Raw genomic sequence first — 22951 nt, forward strand, 5'->3', positions numbered from 1 at the left:
ACTGTTGCTATTAACTGGGCTCTGTCTTTATGTCGTATGTTCTTTTAGGCCCACGCCGTGCATCGCTGGCTAATCGATCAGGACAGTAGTGTGAGCTCTGAGATGCCCGATGGCCAAGGAGTATGGCTCTATGATGATGAAGTAAATATCTGCAACACGTATATTTGGCTTTTTTATATATTAATATGTGTATATATATATATTCTGTATTGGTGGTCATCCCGTCATGTAAATTTTGTGTCACTCCGCTGCTGTCGTTTTATGTTTTGGTATCACTTTTTCTTCTGTTGCTTATGGTATTGTAGTTGCTGGATCATTCAAGTGGTGCTGTTGTGCTGTGAGCTAATTCAGTCATACAGGTGTCGTGGTGGGTCACGCTGGAGCGTTTTCACTCTTCCCTGTCCCTGCTTGACTTATTGTACTAACGTGCTGATTTACACGTTTCATTTATTTGGTGAGGTTTTTTTGTTTTATGTCGTGTAGAACCTTTTTGTTCTTGTTTCATGTTAGAGACACAAGTGTGTTTGTTTTGAGATTAACATCTTTCTCAGTGTCTTGTGATATCACAGGAACTGGTGTGCTCAAATCAGCATATTACATGGCAAGAGTCCACGGGCAAAATATAGCTTGTTCTTAGAATACCTGTCGACACATAGTAGTTGATGCAGCAGAGGTTCACACTAATGATAACGCAAAATATTTTTCCTGTGGGTTCTTCTAATTTAGTAAATATGCTTGTTTCATCTGTATCGCTGTGATTGTATTCAGGCTTAAATCAAATTCAAGAGGGTGTGTGTGTGTGTGTGTGTGTGTGTGTGTGTGTGTGTGTGTGTGTTTGTGTGTTGCGTATGTGTCTTTGCAATCAAACTTATCAATGCATTGTGTGCATGTTTTGTTCTCAGTTTTGCATGGCATCGTCAGCGTATTAGCATTTAGGTAGTTGCGAGTCAACTGTCTGTGCTATGTCTGTTTGCCGATGCGCTTTTTGGCCGCCTCATCATGGTTGTGCATGCTTTTTACCTTACCTTTGATATGTCACTGTTTGTGTGTATTGTGGCTCTTGTGTATTTCCAATGTGACAGCAATCCACATGCTGTGTCTGTCTTTTGTCTGTCTTTATCTATGTAAACAGTTTGGGACTCGTCTACCAATGGCTTTATTGCAACTATCTTGTAGATGATCTTGAATCCATTTTCACAAAGTGGAAGAGAGTTCATCTAAGTGCAATTAGGCTGCTGGGAAACTTGTTCCAGATCTTTTTTTCCCCTCGATTCCTCGCTATTGCTATCCCAAATTACAAATCCTGCCCTTTCTATCTCCATATTGCTCCCAATGGTGATGGAGCAATATGAAGAAACAAACAAGAAAAAAAGCCAAGAAATTGGATTGGGTTCACTCTATGCCGATACAATGGAAGGCAAGTGGAAGCAAGTAAACTGGCTGTTCAAAACAATGCTGATAATACTTTTCCTGTGTTGCTCATTATGGCAGTTGCATATTTCCTTCTCTCCTTTGATTCATATTTTCCCTTGTACGGGTGGGGTGGACTACATGCCGCACTAAAGACTTAATCATTCGGCTAATGACAAGACCAACTTTACCTAAATGAAAAATGGAGTTACATTTTTTTCCAAGTCAAAAAGATGTGGTGTAAGTTACACACTTCACGACAATTAAGATCATGACAAAATAAGCCAAATAATATTCTTGTTGTTTTGATATGGCTTCGGTCTACACTGATAATTGAGCTAGCCGCTTGGTGATGAGAGAACGCAAGCCTCTTCATCAACCCGCCTTGTATGCCCCCTCCTAAAAATCATAGTCGTGTATTGTGACCCGTGAAAAAGGCCGTGGCCCCTCTGCTACTATTAGCACTTATTAATATTGGAGAAGGGCCCCCACAGCTCTAACTAGCCCTCATTTAGTCCTCGGAGACAGATGCTCTGGAAGCCAAGCCCCATTCGTCACACTGTGCTTGCATGGCAGATTCAATATGAAGAAAAGCAAACTGTCACACTCTGCACTGTCATATAAATTCTCCCCCGTCTCAGTTTCTCTGTCCCAGCTGCTCCCCGGCCCACTGTAGATGCAGACTACATTAGAACGCCCATTCACATCCAACCACCAGCAGTTGGTTGTAATTTGTTTCAGCTAGGGGGTGCAGGGTGTCATTTACATGTGAAAGGCCATGGCCTATTCAAATATTGTAACACTCATTTTTATCTCAGGGTTATGAAGACCAGCTTTGAAAAATTCAGATTAAACGCTGGTGGGTTGGGGTTTTTTTTTTGGGAGGGGAGGGCATTGTGTCGAAGCACCAGATCAAGGTCTCAGTTGGCTTCAACGAGAAGACATAGGAGCATAAGTCCTCTGAATTTGCTAAACTTGAGATTTTTACAGCAGTGTGTCATGATAGAGATATATAAAAAGTCCATTTAATGATAAGTGATGTTAAGAAGGAGAGAAACTGAGTGACAACAAATGCATGTATGCATGCATGTGCATGTGATGAAGGTGAATGCACAGACAGCATGGGGAAGGTGGTCAGAAAATCCACAAGGTTACGAATCCTACTCTGTCCACCTTTCACCAGTCTAAGACGGTCTGCTTTGGGAATTATTGACATTCCTGTCAGCTGCTTATTCAACATGTCAAAGTGCTTGGAGCTAATATACAGAGCGCAAACAAATGCCCTTTAGGGGCTCTCCAGTTCCAGTTTTTCATCCAACCATCGAACATGATTAAATGTCACACAAGTATTAAAGTAAGTCAACTGCTGTTAATATCACCAGCCAATATTTTTGAAATAAGTGTCACAAACAAGCCAAAGAAAAGGCAAAACCAATGCCCAGAGGTGTCCTTTGATGCTTAGCAAATTATGATGGTTATCAAGACAGAATTTTGTGCAAATTTTTGACAACTCTGATCTTATTCTGCATTTTACAAACTGACTTTTGTTTTCTATTTTGTTCTTTTAAAATATGGGATTGGATTTCAACACTGCCATCAGTAATTAGTTTTTTTTTAGACGTGATTCCCTGTTCATAGCATATGACTTGGTGTTCCTTAGGATTTGACTTTTATTTTCTACCAAGAGAAGTTATAAGCCATAGGAAGGCTGCAGTCTATCTCATCTGACTGGCGTGCACCCTAAACTGAGACTACTTGGAGTGAAAAGTCTCAACAGCACAGGGAGAAAATTCATCACCAAATGTGCGATTTAAAATTTAAAGCCCTGAACGTCCTTTCTGTAAGGCAACAGTGTGAACTTAATAGACTGAAAATGTCTATACTATACAAATCCTAAATATTATTCATGAAATCGGTGTGTAGCCCAATTACTTTACATCATTTATAATTATACCCCAATTCCAAAGTTCATCAAAATGAATTTTTCTCCATATGAGTACACTGCCTGATATATACAGTTTGCCTGGTATGCATTTGGAGGATTGCTAATTGCTGCATTATGGTACTATGAATTAATAACTGCATGCATTAACTAATGTGTGTCTGTGCCGGTTTAAGGGTTCATGAACGTGTGCCCTTTTGAATGTGTATGCTTGTGTTAGGCAGCATTTAAGTAGTTCAATGAAGCCAGCTTTGTTTTTAGGGTCTATTTAATATTAGGTCGTACTTGCTCCAACTGATTAGAGTTGATTTGATTAGAGATATAATGTTTTATATATTACTTTGTGACTTCAAGATAGTTTCATTTCCAAGTTGTCCATTTTATGTATCGGAATATTGCCTTATAGATATCCAGATTCGTTAGTGGTGGGTGTTTCTTCTGTCATTTTATATCCAACTGGAGAAGCTTACGAAACAGGGCACGCCCCGTAACCATGATTGCCGTAACCACGCGCGCCGCCATCTTTGCCAAGCGCTCAAAAGAAACAAAGTTTGTGTAAACAGAACAAATGAACTGAATCAAACTTTTTGAGCCAAATGACTTGGACGATTTTCAAAATAAATGTTTTACCCGTAATTAAGAGCTGTCTGTGCAATGATGCTTTAATGAGACCTTTTCCCTGACAGGTGAGAAACAAGAAGCTCGCTCACTCAGCATGCAGGTTGGCTAAAGGCTCAAACTCAATTGGAGATGGAGTCTGGGTGTGTCATCAAATATTCCACAAATTATGGTTCAAGCATTCAAAACCAAGTCTAATCTAAAAATCTAATCTTCTCAGTCTTTATTCTTGAGATCAAAATATTTGCACTTTTTAAGATTGGGGTCAAGATTGGTGAGCAGATCCTTTCTCTCATTTCATCAGCATGTTCTGACTCCTGTTTTTCTTCCAATTCTGGTCGCCAACCTTTCGCTTTGATCACATATGTTGAACAAGACGTGACTGTGTGACAGAAGATCTCTTCCTTCCTCTTGTGTCTTTGCAAAACTATGTTCACCAAAAGCTGACATGAGCCTGCGCTATGGTCACCAACAAGTAATTTAAAAAAATCATCAAAATATCATTCTGCGCGCCATAAATGGGGCCCTTAGCCCCAAATTTAAACAACTGAGTGAACATCCTCTCAGACTGGTGATTTTATCACTTTTACCAGGCATCATATTTGGGTTTCGTCATTTCCCAGCCTAATACAAAGATTTGATGATCTGTGAGCAGATGCTGCCTGTTGCCGACTCATTCGCAGTTCTTTGAAGCTGAGTTAATTTTCTCAGATCGTGCTCAATATCAAGAATTGTGAAGACATATTCACTTCGCTCTGCCGTCTATTTCCCAATCGCCGTCTGTCCACTTAGGAAGACGAATGGAAGCCCGGACCACTGATGACACATCTTAAGCCATCTTTTTCTTTTCACACTGTGCTTCTAATACCTTGAAATCTTTCTCCCACAGGGCTTCGCAAATTCAGGAAGGCTTTCAACATCATTGTCATTTAATGTGCGTCCTAACATGCATACGTTTTTTTTACCCTTTCAAACAGGCTAAATGTAGAATCTAGGATAGTTTGAAAACTTTTACTGCAGTCAATTTGCTGCAGAGTGTCTCAGTGACACCTGCATGTGTTGTGGGCTAGTATATCACCCCAAAGCTTTCAAAGTGTGACAACCCAGCCATTTCATGTTGGAGAATGACATTAAAGTCAGCCAAATAAGAAAACTGAATATTTGTTTGGATCACCTGTATTTTACTTCATTATTTGGCTGTTAATTGTCTTGCAGGGCACTTTTTCGAGCAGATATTTCTTATTCTAAGAGATACTGATGGTAAAAGGAATGTGACAAGTTGAGGCAAAGCCACTGAGAAAGGGTCATTATTGATGTTGATTCTTCACTGAGCTTGTCCGGCACCTCAGGACAAAGGCAATATAATCGCTACAAGCAGCACACGTGGACAGCCAAAGCCCTTTATCTTGTCAATAGGGCGGACCCGACATCGGGTGCAGAGGCCACGTCTGTTCCAAATCTAAATCAACTCTACCACCAAACTGGAGTGTGTCTTGGTTTATTTTAAGTCCCCCAAAAGTTAACTACAGATTATGGACATTGATGATCTTTTTCTCAGATGAACTAGATGGCGCTACAGCAGATTGAGACGGTGTGGTCCTCACTAATTTTAGTATGGACAGGAAAGATGTCCCATGTAGTGTTTTTTTTTCCCCAGGTTACGGTCTAGTGCTACTAAGTTCTATGTAGCCGTCTTTCTACGTAGCCCCCCCCCCCCCCCCCCCCCCTTCTTGGTCCCTCTCCTCAGCATTTATCTCTCTGCATGGTTTTGGCAGTGATGTGCTTTTCCCAGCATTTAGCCAGGAGAGGCAGCGAGGAGGGGAGAGGTAGAGAAAAGAGAGCCTTTTCAACTAAGGAATGACGGACGCTTTATTAAAGGAGGCAGGGCCTTTTGAGGGGCTGGCCCCCTTTATGCCCCCCCAAGCCGAGTGTCTGGCCCATTGTCATAGGGTGGTGGCAGCAACCCCTTCGCCAAGCGCTTTGTCACTGTAAGTCACCTCACAAACTGAAACAGATCTGCCCCCCCCCCACGCCCCTACCCCTACCCCTAAGGGGGAAAAAAAAAACACCCATTTTCCACAGTAAGTCTATTTTGGTCTATTTATGGTCCGTGAACAAATGATTGTGTAGCTGTCACAAAACATACAGGGGACGCAGAGATGGGCGTGACATGTCGGGGAGACAGGACAAGAGAAAGGAGGGATAAAGTGGAGGTGATGGTGCAACCAAATCTTGAATGGTGGAGGGTATGTGAGGTAGAAAGCAGAGCACAGTCTGACGTGTCAGGGTGGAGGATGAGGGCAAGGTTAGAACTCAAAGATCTGGGTGAAAAGTTGGACGGAAATTCCTCTGGACAAAACTAAAAACATTTACCAAGGATGTACAGTAGGTAGGAGTTTTTTTGTTGAGGGTTTGCGGTGCTCATTGGTTTTTACTGGCTAGTAAAATGTGTGTCTTTAGATACAGGCAGCATTCCTGCAGAGATAAAACCCTGGGCCCCTTACCCCACCCTCCCCCCGTCTCTCCACCCACCAAGCCGGCCGGGTCCAGCTTACTGAAGTGTGCACGCCTGTGTGGGTGCTTGTGTTTACGTCGGACGGGGATCGGCGTGCCCTGCATGGTGGCACTTGTGAGGGGCAATTTGAAAGACATCTTTCAATTTGGGAGAAACCGAACATAAGAAAGGCAGTGGAGGGCCAACAGGCATGCCGGTCAAGACCATCACTTTCCGAGTGAGTACGTTTTACTTCCTCTTGTGCATTGAGTTTTTGGCCATTTATTACTATGGTCACCAATAAGTATCTGCCAGAGGTCCAATTATATCTGCTGGGCTCTCAGCTTTAATTGACTTTATTCAACAATTATTCATATATACATTCAGGTTTCTTATTATCTTCCATTTGAAAGACTGCCTCTGTCTTGCTCCCCAAATACTTTCAATCCTTAATTTACCTTCTGTTTGACAAAGATATTGAGCAAGGTAATCAGAAAGAATGCAAAAACATGACTTGCGATATTAGAGTTTAACTTGCCACTTTCTCTTGGTTTCCATCAATGCCTTACCCAAGATGGTAGTTGTTAAAGGTAGGAGCCAAATTGTTTATTCAGAGCTCACTTTGAAAATGAGTTTTTGATCAAAGTTATTGAAATGAGAACCACTGTTGCAAAATGGGAGGTTTCCTGATTGCTCAGAATTATCTATGCAAGTGTGTTGTGTGCGCCTCAAAGATTAGTGTACATGTGAGTAGTCTTGTTTTTGACTTCACTTGTTCCTTTATTTGATGTTCCAATCCTATGATGTCAACTAGGATTAGTCGGGTAAGTAAACTGGAGGTCAGCGACTAATTAGCTGGTCAATTAAATGAATCCATTCAGAGTAACTTTACTGAACACTTGATAGACTTAATAATCCAGAGAGCCAACAGAACCACGAACAAGTGTTTCAACTTGCATGTAGTAAGTCATTAGAGATGAGGAGTTATAGAAATCCAGGTAGAGTTTCGTTCTTTGAAGGTCTGAAAATGAATTGCGTCCAGTTTACACTGTAATTTTGCCCCAAAGCAAATATCCACAATGCTAGCATTACAGCATGTCGATAGATTCTGGCCTTTGCTGATTTATTGTGAAATTTTATGTGTGATAACTGTAATTTACTTCACTGAGTTTTGCTGTTGGCAAGTGCAAACTGATAGATTTTGTTTATTCACACTAATGATACAACCTTGGCAGCTCAAAGCTGTTAGGTTGCAGATCAGTCATCTGGTCATTAGAAGATAATGATGAGTACTTCATTAGAGCGAGTTACTGTGTTTACCATATCTCCTATTTATGAGCTCCAAAACACTATGGCTTCAACCATCATTTTCATCCGCTCAAAGATCGTCAACAACAATGTCAACTTATTTAAAAGCAGTGTGGGTGAAGCAGGGACAGCTACCTGATCAATAAGTAAAGTGAGAAAGTAAATAATAAAGACGAAGATGGCGCTTTGTCATTTTTGGAGCGCAGCTTTCCATGCGGACAGACGTGTTGAGTGAAACATTGTAACAGCTTCATAGGCGTGCTTGCTCGCTCGCTTTCTGTAAATGTGCCCGATGCAGAGAGCGGTCCCACGGGCCTCCAACTGACTGAGTCAACACTTACTACGTACGTCTCTGCATCCGGAACCAGCTCGCTGCACGCTCAATCTGATGGATCAGCCTGAGAGACGAAAGCAGAGATGTAGGAGGCTAAAGGGGAAAAAGCCCGAGAAAGAAAATCCATTTATTGAACAAATGCAAGTCAGCAGAAAAGCATGATGAAATAGCTGTTTAAGTACTCTGCAGGAATTTCCATATCTGCTGCTCCATCTTCCTGTAAACTGTATAGAAACAGTCCCATCCCACTCTGTTGGGGTTCATTTAGACACTATTTTTCAAGCCAATTGGGCATTCAAATTGAGATTATTAGGAAGGTTTCAAAGCTGTATGATTAAATCCAAAAAGAAGGATGAGAGCAAATATACAAGCCGAGATGTGTTGCTGAGGTTCACTGAAACAGTATCCGAATGTTTGGCAGTGATATTCTTCCATTGACATTCTGCGGAAGAGCTAAAGGATTTAACTCCCTGTTTCACTGGTAACAAGGTCCTAGTTTAATCCCTAGCTTGATTTCCTTTACCGAGCCAATGTATTCAAACTGTGAGAAAAGAGATGTGGATTAAACCAGCAATCTCTGGGATGAGTCGAGCTGCTAATAGACGGTTAGCAGTATTACATGTATTGCATTACTTGGACTGTACTGAATAGCAAGTGTAGCAATTTACCCCTGTTTTACCTCGAAGGTTTTCGACCCAAAAAATATGATTCTGACGAAACATCAGAGACAAGAAAGGTAATTAGATGAAACACCTTAAAACGACCGAAATCACACTGATGTTTCTCAAATGAAAAGGTTATTTGCAGACGTTGATTCTGGAATAAATGACTTTGTGTTTCTCTCTTTACGCGCTCAGCGACACAATTAGGGCTTTGTAAAAGCTGGAGATTCTTCGGATGTAGTCATCCATTTCAGAGGGAGACGTGGATGTTGATCTGGCACACACACACACACGCACACAAAACGGCGAGCTTTCAAACACTGCAGTCCACCGGCGAAGGGGTGATGTCATTTCTGACTGCTGCAGCACCAGCAGAGCAGAAAGAAGGTGGTGGGGAGTTGATAGCGCTCCATTTTGCTCAGAAAAATGTTATCCTCCGGTGTGTGAATTAAATTTTGCCTTCTCTTACGCCAAGAGCGTCCTCATTACCATTACTCAACCAATTGCAATGTCGCTCTTGTTTATGGGGGAGCTGTGGAGCAGTTTATTGTATCTTGTTTCTTTCTCTACAAATAGAATGATTAATTGGCTCACACAGCTTTGCTCAGCGCTAGAGTGTGAAGCGTGTCCTTTCCGTGGGAATAATCAGGGAGCAACACATTCATCTAAATCATGCCTTGGCCCTCCCAGCAAGCAACATTTTCAAAACGGTTCAAGGGTGTTTCTCTACGTGTCACTTTATTTCTGACTTTAGGAATGGGTGGAGTTCACTCATCCTTATCTCAGTACGCACACATGTTCTTGACGCAAGCAGATACCCATGTAGACGAAAACGCTTTGCTTTGGTGAGAAAGTTTGTTTGTCATTAACGTGTTGTTAACATTCAGCTCTGCCGGCAAGCTGTGCCATGAGCTCTTGTTTGGGAGGTCTCTAAGGTGTCTCCATGGTGGATGTGTGCCTGCATCAGCTGTGTTTGTTCCCGCAGTGATGACAGGATGTTTCGGGTGTCACCATGGCGCTTTTCAAACATTTCATGCAACAGAATGCCACTCTGTTGTCCCGGGTGCATTTTATGGTTTAGAATGAGCAGTTTTACAGTTTTGCTGGCCTCACTCGCTCAACCATCCCAGATATAATCAACCAGAAGGTTTTCCTAAAGATTTTCGATTCACATTTTCTGTTTTTCGAATCATGGTTCTTGTTCAAGTTTAGAAACGAGTGAAAATTTGTCAGAGTGACTGACTCGGGCAAGTGGCTCAGCAGGGTCAACGTGCTCACACAAAGGAAGACGATTTATGGCGCTCTAAATGCTTCATTTTGAACTATCCACCAAGAGTAAGTGTTGGTATATTTTTTGTCAGGAACAAGGAGTGTGTTGTGCATGCAATTAATCCAGGAAGTGTTTTAGCTGGAAGCAGCTTTTTTTTTCCTTTTACAAGTGCAATCACTCCAACTGTTTTTTTCTCAAGTGACCTGTCTTTGTACTGTGCTTTGCCATTAGAATCATGCTGAGGCTCTGTTGTGTAGTTTGTTGCAATGCCTCTCCTGCAGGCATGTGGAGCCTTTCACTTTTTAAAAAAAAAAATCAAGCTCACTGCCTCTGTCAAAAGAGGACTAACAAGATGCAACAGAAAATGACAAAGCTTAAGGCACTGAAGTTGAAAAGAGAGCAAAAGCGGTGTGTGTGTGTGATGTAGCATGAAGTGTCGTCCGGTTCGAATGAATGCATCGCTGAACGAATAGTTTGACTGACCGCTGGCTTTAGATGGATAGTAAAGTGGGGAGGAGGAATATGGCGGGGAAGAGAGGAGATTATGCAAATGAGATGAGAGGCTGCAGAGTTTGCCGCAGTCAGGTTGTGTTCTTTCTTGGTTCTGCTCATTTAGATGCTGCATGAGTGATCATTGTTTGAACAGCGCCCCTGCCTGTCCAGGAGTGATATGTACACAAGCAAAACATGCATGATAAAAAAAAAATATATATATATATATATCCCAGGTATCTAATGTATTTTTCCCATTGTGACTTGCTGTTGCTTTAATAGACAATGGCTATGTCGTGCAACTGCCAAACACCTTTTTACTCAACTCAAGTGCTTATATTTTAGGTGGAAACATTAAACATGTGATCGGAATGGTACCTACCTTGGACTTAAGTTGTCTTTGCTTTGGGGTGGCACTCAATTTTTTGGATTCAACATTTTGCCACCTTTCATCAGACTCAAACCTCCTAAGTACCCAAGATCACAAAATGCCCGTCTGGATACGACTACAACAAAATTTGTTTGCTTTTCCAATAAACTTCCATTGAACTATCCCACTTGGGTAAAATTAGATCACCCGCACATCTATCACGGCATTCAATGCGCTTCTTTCTTAATGCAGATATTTCAAAATGCACTACCAAAAAACAGAAGGAGCTTAAGCGAGGAATAAAATGAGTGGAAAGCCAATGGGTCATTTTGAACAGTCCCAATCCTTAACCCAACTGTCTTTCTCTATTTTCCTCTTTATTCCTCTTCTTTGTGTGTCCTTTACTTTACCCCGTATCCCTCCCTCCTCTCCTTTTTGTCGGCTGTGTTTGCAGGCTGACGCCGGAAACAGTTTTCTCCGAGCGGCCCGTTCTGGCAACTTGGACAAGGCTCTGGAACAGATTAAGAATGGCATTGATATAAATACAGCCAATCAGGTGAGAGTTGCAGGAGCTCCATTTTCAGGATTTGCTCATCATGAGTTTTTGCAAATGGAGCCACTCTCTGTTTCCACTTTCAAAGTCTTAAGAGAAATGACCTAGAATCTGTGACCTGCTGGATTGTTGCCTCCGCTGCTTTAGATGCTCTGTGTTTTGAATTTAAATTTTCGGTCTGCATGATGAGTGGAGTAATCCGTGCACTATTATAGTTTTTTTGTGCCATTGCACTCTGCCATGTCTTGTATATGCATGCTCAGACCTCCGGGGCAGGTGATAAATGGACAAATGGTGTCTTCTTTGCCCCCACCTCTTTCATCCCACATCCTTTTATCTGACGCTTGCTCTTCGTGGTAATAGGCCACGGACTGCTGCCCTCAAGCACTTGTAACGTCACCAAAAACATAATGTGTGTGTATGAGTGCTGTCATACTTTGTCACAATCTTCCTTCAACACCATGTTATACTTTTTAGAAAGACCTCAACAACAGACACCTGATAACAAATGCACTTAGTTCATTTTATCCACTGTAACACAAATGGAAATGCATAACTGGTAAACATTTAAAAACTGTCTCGCTATGTTTTATTGTAATTTAAAAGTGTGTTACTTTCACTCTTATTTACTTTTTACTCAGTGTGTTGAAGTCCCTCCAATGTTAAAGTTAAAAATTCTCAAAGATTTGGCACATTACAGAGAAGATTGTTTAATCACCTTGTCATATTTGAATGATTAAAAACAATCCCCAAGAAGCTTTGAAATTGTGGAACATTTGCCTTTTTTTTGCATCATGTGTGTGTACTCACGGTTGACAATTAGGCCAGGCACCAAAATCAAGATGGCACCATACACTGTCTACAAAAATAGAGCCTCAGATGATACAAATTGCTGGTTGTGACTTTTACATGATGCATTGCCATTCTGTCTGCTAGTGTACTATTTTGGGTGCAAGGGGGGGGGGGTCTAAACTGTGGTGATGGTGGTGTCTTGAGAATGGCTTGCTCACCAGCACACTGCTTTACTCTGTTTTCCTTTCTCTCTCCACCCAACAACAGCCCCCCCCCCCTCCAGTTTTAGTATGCTCTTTATTTAAGCCGCCCTCATTTTTTTTTTGCATCTTCCTCCCTCCTCACCGCTCTCCTGTATTTGCAGTAGAGTGATGGTCTGCTGTGGTCTCTCCACTCAGAGGAATAATATCAGTGGTGCGGGAAAGGTCCAACCTCACATGTCCTGTGCGGCTGAAGGAAGGCTGTGTGAGGTCAGACCTATCCCACACGGCTCGTATTCTTCCCAGCCACGAGACCAGCGGCCTGCCATCTCGCTCCAGTCCTCCTCCACCTCCGCCGCCGTCCGCTCCTTCTGCTGTCATGATCATTGATCAAATGAAAATGATTTCATTCTCATTTTCATCTTTGTAGACTTTGTTTTTTTTTTTATCTGTGGTGTCCTGTGTAAGTAATGGCCTGCTCTGGTTTGAGTGTTTCAGCTTCTGTGTCAGCAAACATTTTTTTTTTTATCATGCATGGTATATATACAAGTGTCTGCCTTGTTGATGTCATTCTGATTTATTGATTAGGGAATCATTGTGTAATCCCTTCACAATAATATGATTTTTCCCTCAGAATGGGCTCAATGGGCTTCACCTGGCCTCAAAAGAAGGCCATGTCAAAATGGTGCTGGAATTACTTCACAATGGAATTGTATTGGAGACTACTACAAAGGTAACACAACAGCAGTCTGTCCGCAACAACAGCATTTTTACCATTTTAATGAAATGCATGTGCAGGGCACCTCCCAGTGTTATAGAAATCCAGGTACTGTTATATTAGCTAATGAGAAGCATGAAGAAGGTCATGTTCTGAAACCACATCATAAAATTAATGGCATATTGATTAAAGGGTGAACCTTACAGTTCAAGTTAAGAGTTAAATAAAACATGCGGATGTTCAGGAAGCAAACCTTTACCGCTCTAGCAACCAATCAAATTGTTTCCTTTTTTCTTTCTCCTCTCTGTCATTCCAACACTTTTTATCCTTCTGCTTTCGACTCATCCCGTTTGTTTTTATTTCTCAGATTTCTACTTTATGTTCAGCACTTTGAATGCAGCTGTGACGGGTTTTACAGGTCTTTGTAAATAAAGTTGACTGAGCTACAAGCCAATCAAACTCATGTTGATGCAACCCACTGTATATAAATTGCTTTTGGTGCGGAATACTTACCGTAGCGAACCGTACCGAAGACAAGTTCATTCCAATCCCTTATCATTTGAGAATATCATCTACACTTCCAGAATGACCAAACTGTTCAAACCTTCACTGTAGCTGTTTATGTACTCTAATTGCGAAGTGTATGTGTATACCCAGAAAGGAAACACGGCCCTGCACATTGCAGCTCTGGCAGGGCAGGAGCAGGTCGTCACGGAGCTGGTTAATTACGGGGCCAACGTCAATGCACAGTCCCAGGTGAGGCCCCATGCTGTGTGCTCTCCCTCTCAGCTGCTTTTCAATCCGGCGCCTACTGTGAGACCATTGTATTGTTCTGAAAATAGCAATGTTCATACGTGTCTTTGCTTCAATATTTCTGTGTATTAGTGTGCATCCTCGTGTGTGTGTGTTTGTGTATCTGTAACTTTCTATTTTGCTTTTGGCATCTCTGCCGTGCGTGCTTGTGTGCGTGTGTGTATGTTTATTTCTGAGACAGAAGGGTTTCACTCCACTCTACATGGCTGCACAAGAAAACCATCTAGAGGTTGTGAAGTTTCTTCTGGAGAACGGGGCTAATCAGAGCATTCCGACTGAGGTATCAAAGAACAAGTGACGTTTTCAGTCAGTCATCTGACAAATTTGTTCAATGCTATCCCGCTGATCCTGTCAAACCATCGTGTTGTGCGCTCATCAGCTTTCACTTGCTGACACTTGCTCTAATTGTATGTGTGCAATCAATCAGGTTTCTGAGTGTCTGCTCTTCTACAGGATGGATTCACTCCTCTAGCCGTGGCTCTCCAGCAGGGCCATGAAAATATTGTTGCCCTGCTCATCAACTACGGCACCAAGGGGAAGGTCCGCCTCCCGGCGCTGCACATTGCGGCACGCAATGACGATACACGCACAGCTGCGGTGCTTCTGCAGAATGACCCAAACCCCGATGTGCTCAGCAAGGTATGTGATGTTGCTCCTGTTAAGATGAGTGACAATTAAGTCTTTGTTATCCTTGCAGACTGGATTCACACCCCTCCACATTGCCGCACACTATGAAAACTTGAACGTTGCTCAACTTCTTCTCAACAGAGGAGCGAATGTCAATTTCACCCCAAAGGTATAGAATTACTATTCAGTGAAACTCAGTTTATCGTGGCGGATGCTTTTTTTTTTTTTGTCCTTCCACACGTTTTGAGACTCTCTTATTTGTATGTATATATTTCTATAGAATGGGATTACGCCTCTGCACATCGCATCCAGACGAGGGAACGTGATCATGGTCCGACTCCTCCTGGATCGAGGGGCACAAATAGATGCCAAGACCAAGGTGCCCCATCTTATCGTAGGCTTAGATTCACTCCATGCTTTTCACTGCCACTAATAGAAAGTGTCTCGCACCAGGATGAGCTCACTCCTCTGCACTGTGCAGCCAGAAATGGTCACGTCAGAATAATAGAAATTCTTCTTGACAACGGAGCCCCCATCCTGGCCAAGACGAAGGTAATCATCCAGAACTATGCTGACCTTTTTTTGAAAGCAAAATGAAACTAACTTTAAAAAAAAGAATGTCTTATAGTATTAAAGTATAGTATAAATCTGCTAATATCAACATTTATTTTTCCAGAATGGCTTGTCTCCAATCCACATGTCAGCACAAGGGGACCACGTAGACTGTGTCAAGCAGCTTCTACAGTACAACGCAGACATTGATGACATCACGCTGGACCACCTGACACCTCTACATGTGGCTGCACACTGTGGACACCACCGAATGGCAAAAGTTCTGCTTGACAAGGGCGCCAAACCCAACTCTCGGGCACTGGTCAGTGACCATAAAACATAAGACCAGAAAACCCCAAATGGATGTGAATTTAAGCAATTTTCCTATTTTCAGAATGGCTTTACTCCTTTGCATATTGCTTGTAAAAAGAACCACATGCGTGTGATGGATCTTCTGCTCAAACACGCAGCATCGCTAGAGGCCGTGACTGAGGTGAGGTGTTTGACTCGTGAAATGAAGAACCATCAAATAAAAGAATCAAACAATTGCGTTATACTGTATGGTATGACCACAATCTTTCTAAAGCGCCATTCTTTTGGAACAGTCTGGCTTGACACCCTTGCATGTGGCATCTTTCATGGGCCACCTCAACATTGTGAAGATCCTGTTGCAGAAAGGAGCTTCACCCAGCGCTTCTAATGTGGTGAGATATTCTTAACTAAGCTGCGTAAGAGCATCTTAATGATGATGTTTTTGGAAAAATGTACTTTTATGAATATTGATTATGTACTTGATGCATGTATGTGTCATTTATGTGTGCGTGGGCAGAAAGTTGAAACTCCCCTCCATATGGCTTCCCGGGCAGGACACTTTGAGGTGGCAGAGTTTTTGCTCCAGAATGCAGCACCAGTGGATGCCAAAGCCAAGGTAGAACTTTATATAAGTTTGTTTGCCACACATTGAAGCAGCAACTTTAATATTGTTGAGCTAAACACCACAAGGAAGCAGCCAATTACATTTCAAATTATCTTTCACCACCTTTGCTAGGATGACCAAACGCCTCTGCATTGTGCGTCTCGAATGGGCCACAAGGAGATTGTGAAATTGCTGTTAGAGCACAAAGCCAAACCAAATTCCACAACCACAGCAGGACACACGCCTCTCCACATCGCTTCCCGGGAGGGCCACGCGCAAACTGTGCGTATCCTGCTGGACATGGACGCACAGCAAACCAAGATGACAAAGGTACGTCGCAAAGCCAGTTTTTTTTTTTTTGTCTTCCAATTGTTAAAATCCATTTCTTAATGGATCTGTGCAGAAAGGCTTTACTCCGCTTCATGTGGCTTCCAAGTACGGCAAGGTGGATGTGGCCGAGCTGTTGCTGGAGAGAGGAGCTAACCCTAATGCTGCTGGGAAGGCAAGAAACACTGTTTGAAGTTTAGAGTAAATATAATGATTTATGCAAAACAATCACTTCGGACGTATTACGTGTATTTACCGGAATACATTCTTGCAGAATGGTTTGACTCCACTGCATGTCGCTGTGCATCACAACAACCTGGATGTTGTCAATCTGCTCGTCAGCAAAGGGGGTTCCCCACACAGTGCAGCCAGGGTACAGTACTTTTTATACAGTTCATGTAATTGATGATATTTAACTCATTTTTCATTTGTATTTAGAACGGCTACACCGCTTTGCACATTGCGGCCAAGCAGAATCAGATGGAGGTGGCTAACAGCCTGTTGCAATATGGAGCTTCAGCCAATGCTGAGTCTCTACAGGGAGTCACGCCTCTCCACCTGGCCTCGCAGGAAGGAAGGCCCGACATGGTCTCTCTGCTTATCTCCAAACAGGCGAATGTCAACCTTGGCAACAAGGCAAGAAGCGCATTGACACACGCTTGTGCTAATATGTGATTTAAAGTGTGTATGACTTCTTTCTTTCTTTTTCCCCTCCACACAGAGCGGACTGACACCTCTCCATCTTGTGGCACAGGAAGGACACGTTGGCATTGCTGACATCCTAGTGAAGCAAGGCGCATCGGTCTATGCGGCCACAAGGGTAAAGTTTCTAAAAACGATCTTTTGGATCAATCCGGAGCTTGATTCACATCTCTAGAGCCCAATATCCTCGTGGATTACTGACATACAATAGCCTTGACTCATTGCACTTCCACATCGTTACTGTACTCAAGGTCATGGTTGTTTTGTCACTAATAGATCGGATCTGGAAATGATGTCCCGCATCCAGCCTGTCCATAATCTTTTACCAGTCCTTACAAGGTCATTCTGAAGTCACAAACATAAAAATAGGCAGTGGTTGTTTCTTTGTTTTTTTTTAGATCCCTGAACATTTTGTTTGTCAGACAACTTTCATTTCTTAATTATAACCGCTGCTAAATTTGCATATCATCTTATCAAGACAATGCAATTTATTCCATCATAGTATGTATAAGGTGAATACGTCATCCCTTTAGAAAATTAATTTTCCCCCACTACCATATATACTCATGTCTCAAGAACCCAAAATATAGAGTGAAGAATACAAAAATCAGTGTGCATATGCATGAAACGTCAACTATGATCAGCCATTTTGAAAGCGTTAGGTTAGATTTGATGTTAAAAGTCATTGGTTGTAAATGTGTCATCTCAGATGGGCTACACGCCTCTCCATGTCGCGTGTCACTATGGCAACATCAAAATGGTGAAGTTCCTGCTGCAGCAACAGGCCAACGTCAACAGCAAAACACGGGTGAGCTCCTCCTTCTGGTTGTGAAATTCACCTGCAGCAGTTTTAAAGCCGCACTGCTGTAAATGAACTCATTACTCTTTGTATATATACAGAAAAGCCATGTATCAACTGCAAATTATATATACTGTACTCGTGTGTCCTCATTTAACCTCCCAGGATTAATCAAGTGTATTTATTTATGCACATGCAAATAATTGCAGAGGATTTGACAGAGGACTTCCTGTGGAGATTTCTGGAAGGTCAAAGCGCGAAGCCTGAATAAAAGATTTTCCTGGAATGTGGCCAGGGACATACTGTCAGCATTCATTTTTATATGCAATGCTTTATGAACACAATGTCCAGCCAATTCATTTCAATCAGTTTTCCGTGTCAGCGGAGAACAAACATTTTCAAATATGAGTGTACAGTGGGTTTTTTTTTTTTTATAATGAATGGTTATAAGCAATGTGACGCTTGAAAGGTACAGATGCAATGTATCCTTCAGGGAATAACAGCTTGATGTCATTTGTCTGTCATAAGTGCTCTAAGGAAGTCGGAAATAAATTGATGCCGATGACGGGTTTCTTATCTTGTCTAGCTCGGTTACACTCCCCTGCACCAGGCCGCCCAGCAAGGACACACAGACATTGTAACACTGCTGCTGAAGCATGGAGCTCAGCCGAACGAGACGACCACGGTGAGCATGGCGACACCTTCTCCTCCTTCGTGAAACGTTATTATCATGTGATCATTGTGTGCTTTTTAGAATGGGACGTCAGCGCTCTCCATTGCCAAGAGGCTGGGCTACATCTCTGTGATTGATGTGCTTAAACTTGTGACTGAGGAAACTGTTTCCATGGTGAGATGTTTGGAAATCTTGGTGCCAGATAGACATGGACAATCAATTGAACGGATTATTTCAATGTTTTCTCTGCCTTTCAGACTACCACAGAAAAACACCGTATGAGTTTTCCAGAAACAGTGGATGAGATACTGGATGTGTCCGAAGATGAAGGTACGACACCAGAGCAGTCGGCTAAATATCAATACTATATTTTTCTAACAGGTTCACTGTAAGATGAATATATTGAACTGGACCTCTCATGTTTTACTCTTTTGTACCTTTTTTAGGACTCGCACAGCTAACTTTAGGTATGCATGTCTTTTTATCTCCGTGTGTGCCATTGGGAGGTTGGCGTAATGAAGTACAGTGTGTTTCTCCATTTCAAGCTCACCCTCTCCATTGTTATCTTCTGCTCTCTTGTCTGTGCTGGTGTTCACTGTGATATCCACTCTGGTTTCTCACTGCCATGTGCACATAGTCACACTCTCTCTTAACCTTTATATGTCTTTGCAATAGCACTCATTCACTAACTTGAATGTTTGTGGTTGGGAACACATTTGCATGGAGTTATGTTGTGTACCATTATGTAATACACACGAATCATGTTGTTAGTGTTATTCTCATCACACCTAAATTTACTTCTGCAACATTGAACACTTGTAGGACAGCAAAACATTTCTATACGCACGTTAATGTTTCTGGTTGTCATGTTTGAAGATTCCCTCACATGCGTACTGTATACGAATCAGACACATTGTCATGCAAACATATCGGTGACACTAATACATACAACAATATGATTCATTCTCACTTGAATCATTGAATTCTGGATTTATTTTCTGTCGATTTGCATCTCTATTCAAGTTAGTACCGATTGGTGCACAGCTCTAGTATCTAGTATTTTGTTGCTCTAAATATAGAAGGTAGCTTAGTGGACATTTAAAATATTCATTACATGTGACAACACACATATGTACAGTATGCTAGACAAGCTCCAGGACTCTCGTGATGTAATAACCCATATTAACCAGTGAACTGTACACTTTTCTCAGAGGGCAAAAAAAATAGCTGACATGGTAAAAAATAATTGTTTTTATTCATTACTTGTGAGCTAAACACAAATGGGCTGTTTTGTGGGGGTAAGTAATTAACTTTACTCACATAAGATTCTGCTGGCTTGCTTTCCGTTGTGAAGACTTTGTTAGAGTAATCATCTTAAATGTGTAATCATTCTTGTTCTCTTGAGTCCTCAAATTTGGATGAGTTGGTCTTTCATAAAACATTGTCATTGTTGAAATGTTGTGATGTTGTTGGTTGCGTGAACAAGTGACTGTGTAGATCCACATCATTCATGCTTCATCTCGCCTGGTTTCCATGATGTCTAACCCTTCGGATGGCTGATTAACACCTTGCCCTTTTCTCTCTCTCTCTCTCTCTCTCTTCCCCTTTTTGCGGTTTGACCAACCTGACCTCGGTCTGTTCGCTCTCTTTGGCATGTTGTTCTATGAAGGAGAGGAGCTCCTGGGGACAGAAGGGGCCAGGTACATGAAGATGGATGACATGAAAGACCATGATGACGATTTCCTCTCCCCCAAGAAATCACTGGAGTACGAGAGAGGGCTGGGCACAGCGTAAGGGGGCTGGGAAGCAGGGCAGACAGACAAATTCCATAGCGGGGGACTCAACATAGACTGGTTACTTACCACTTGAGAAATAAAAACACCAGGGGGGAGCAACAGCAAAACAATCTCAGTCTGACTTTTTCATTTGTTTGTTTGTTTCTCGAACAACAGAAATTACTCTCCAGCCATTCCCAGGATTCCACGTGTTTCACCCGAGACTGTGATACTGAAAGAACACGAGCTCGATCAGGTTGGGCACATACATGAATTGTCTGTCACGTATTTGACATGATAGGAAGTTTTTAATCTAAATTCAGATATTTATTGCTGCGTTGGTTTACCAATGTGGTGATGGGGTTGTTTTTTTTCTGTCTGCAGCACACTCCACTCCCACTGCCAAAAGAGTACGATGAAGACTCTCTGATTCCCAGCAGCCCGGCAACTGAAACATCAGACAATGTCAGCCCGGTCGCCAGTCCCATTCACACAGGGTCAGTTCGGAAATACGTTTTACAATCCTAAACTGCGATCAGTATGTGAAAAGAATGTGTATTGGTCCAACAACAGGTTTCTGGTCAGTTTCATGGTGGATGCCCGTGGCGGCTCAATGCGAGGCAGTAGGCACAATGGTCTGCGGGTTATCATCCCCCCAAGAACATGTGCGGCTCCCACCCGCATCACCTGCCGCCTGGTAAAGCCGCAGAAGCTTACCAGCCCACCTCCGCTTGTGGAGGGAGAGGGCCTGGCCAGTAGAATAATCTCCCTCGGCCCAGCTAGCATGCAGTTTCTCGGGTGAGTAAGCAATTGGTCTTCAGTTTGGACTTTTTTTCACAAGCAAAAGTTCTGATAAAAGATCAGGTCTGACATTGCAATAAAATTAATTAGAACAATAGATTTTTTTCTAAAACCTACTATTTGAGGGGAATGGGCTGAAACTGGAGTTTTGATTTGATTTCTTTGGTTGGATAGAAGATTACAGAAATACATTTTTTATAAAATGGTAAAATGATGCATGAAGAAGTATTCATAAAAGAATGTATTTGCTAATTCTGTGTGACAGACCAGTGATTGTGGAGATCCCTCACTTTGCTGCTCTGAGTCGTGGCGATCGCGAGCTTGTGGTGCTGAGGAGTGAGAATGGATCTGTGTGGAAAGAACATCGCAATCGCTATGGTGATGAGGTTCTTGAAACAATCCTCAATGGGATGGACGAGGGTAAGAATGTTTTACATGATGAAGGTCTTCACGCATGACCGCGGCCAATCATTCCGTGTCATCTTCTTATCCGCGCAGACTTGGAAAGTCAGGAGGAACTCGTGAAGAAGAGAATTCGCCGCATCATCTCAACCGACTTCCCGCTTTATTTTGCCGTCGTGTCGCGGGTCCAGCAGGAGAGCGACCTGATCGGGCCCGAGGGAGGTTCGTTGACGAGCAAACTGGTGCCGCTGGTCCAGGCGACGTTTCCCGAGACGGCGGTCACCAAGCGAGTCCGTCTGGGACTTCAGGTGAGATGGGACGATGAGGAGAAGGAAGGAAGGAGGACACAGTCATGAAAAGCATGTTGAACAAAGTCCTCATCATATTTATAAATTGCCTTGCATGGTTGTGATTTATTTTATTTATTTTTTTGCTGTCAACGTCACACAGTGCATGCACTTTGCACCTTTAGACTATAGGACTCTTGTTTGTGGCCTTGTATTTTTCCTCTTTTCTTTCTCCTACACTGTATGGACATAGATTTTGGGACACCTTTCTTGATGTGAAAATGAAAGTAATTATAAAGGTTGGCAGTTACAACAAAAACAAAAACTCTAGACTCGTGTCCAAAATTTCTCTGAAAATATCTTGACCTGTCCACATATGTCCATATATTGTAAAAAGCACACCTTTTTTTAACCTGGGAATGTATTTCATCATTGTTTGTTATAATTTTCTGCCATTTGATTTCATGTATTTTGAAAAACAACAGCCTGATGTATGTGCCCATACCAAATTCTGAATAATGTAAACTCCCACTTTATGGGACCTTGAATCTCCTGTATCTGTTTGCTCCCTACGATGATCATCTGGACCAGTCCAGATACTCTTTGTAGACGTTAGAAACAGGAAGAATAGTCCGAAAATTTACTGTGTTGAGCAGTGATTAGAAGCATACTCATCATACTGTACAGTAAAATATACAACGATACATTTAACAGTCTAATTATATATGTTTGATATAATTAGATACAACGACAAACCTAGTTTACAAATATGACTACAAGAGGAATGCCAGTTATAAATAGTATATATTTAATATAATTATGTATAATGTCTGAATATATTATATTAATCTAATGAAATTGTTGACCAGGGATAGGCAGTTTAAATGGAGGGGGCCACAATTATTTTTTTTATCAATGGTACTGGGGGGCCGCAAAGGACCACACACACTTGAAAATAAATGCTATTTTTAATAAGGACAAAATACCTTTATTTGACTTCATACTGTGATTTTATTTTATTCTTTTGCTCATTTTGTGAATGTTATCACTATAGGCTTATGCAAACATTTTAAAATTATGCAATTAAGGGATGCATAATTATTCTTATTTTCCA

The 22951-nt window shown here is 42.0% G+C and overlaps 1 protein-coding gene across 1 annotated transcript in view; it reads left to right on the forward strand.

Annotated features, from left to right (window-relative positions):
• The window catches only part of ank1a (ankyrin 1, erythrocytic a), a 59022-nt gene that overhangs the window by 19420 nt on the left and 16651 nt on the right, over positions 1 to 22951 (forward strand). Inside the window, exons 2-29 of the mRNA XM_085909649.1 lie at positions 11355 to 11456; positions 13080 to 13178; positions 13821 to 13919; positions 14158 to 14256; positions 14430 to 14615; positions 14674 to 14772; positions 14884 to 14982; positions 15057 to 15155; positions 15280 to 15477; positions 15550 to 15648; positions 15761 to 15859; positions 15985 to 16083; positions 16204 to 16401; positions 16475 to 16573; positions 16673 to 16771; positions 16837 to 17034; positions 17120 to 17218; positions 17810 to 17908; positions 18486 to 18584; positions 18654 to 18746; positions 18830 to 18902; positions 19019 to 19039; positions 20242 to 20362; positions 20525 to 20603; positions 20732 to 20844; positions 20921 to 21145; positions 21414 to 21568; positions 21647 to 21858. Coding sequence (XP_085765775.1) covers positions 11355 to 11456; positions 13080 to 13178; positions 13821 to 13919; positions 14158 to 14256; positions 14430 to 14615; positions 14674 to 14772; positions 14884 to 14982; positions 15057 to 15155; positions 15280 to 15477; positions 15550 to 15648; positions 15761 to 15859; positions 15985 to 16083; positions 16204 to 16401; positions 16475 to 16573; positions 16673 to 16771; positions 16837 to 17034; positions 17120 to 17218; positions 17810 to 17908; positions 18486 to 18584; positions 18654 to 18746; positions 18830 to 18902; positions 19019 to 19039; positions 20242 to 20362; positions 20525 to 20603; positions 20732 to 20844; positions 20921 to 21145; positions 21414 to 21568; positions 21647 to 21858 — 3360 coding nt within the window. The remainder of the gene's footprint in view (positions 1 to 11354; positions 11457 to 13079; positions 13179 to 13820; positions 13920 to 14157; positions 14257 to 14429; positions 14616 to 14673; positions 14773 to 14883; positions 14983 to 15056; positions 15156 to 15279; positions 15478 to 15549; positions 15649 to 15760; positions 15860 to 15984; positions 16084 to 16203; positions 16402 to 16474; positions 16574 to 16672; positions 16772 to 16836; positions 17035 to 17119; positions 17219 to 17809; positions 17909 to 18485; positions 18585 to 18653; positions 18747 to 18829; positions 18903 to 19018; positions 19040 to 20241; positions 20363 to 20524; positions 20604 to 20731; positions 20845 to 20920; positions 21146 to 21413; positions 21569 to 21646; positions 21859 to 22951) is intronic.

Source organism: Syngnathus leptorhynchus, chromosome 4, assembly GCF_054491065.1.
Source record: "Syngnathus leptorhynchus isolate UIUO chromosome 4, UIUO_Slep, whole genome shotgun sequence".
NCBI lineage: Eukaryota > Metazoa > Chordata > Actinopteri > Syngnathiformes > Syngnathidae > Syngnathus > Syngnathus leptorhynchus.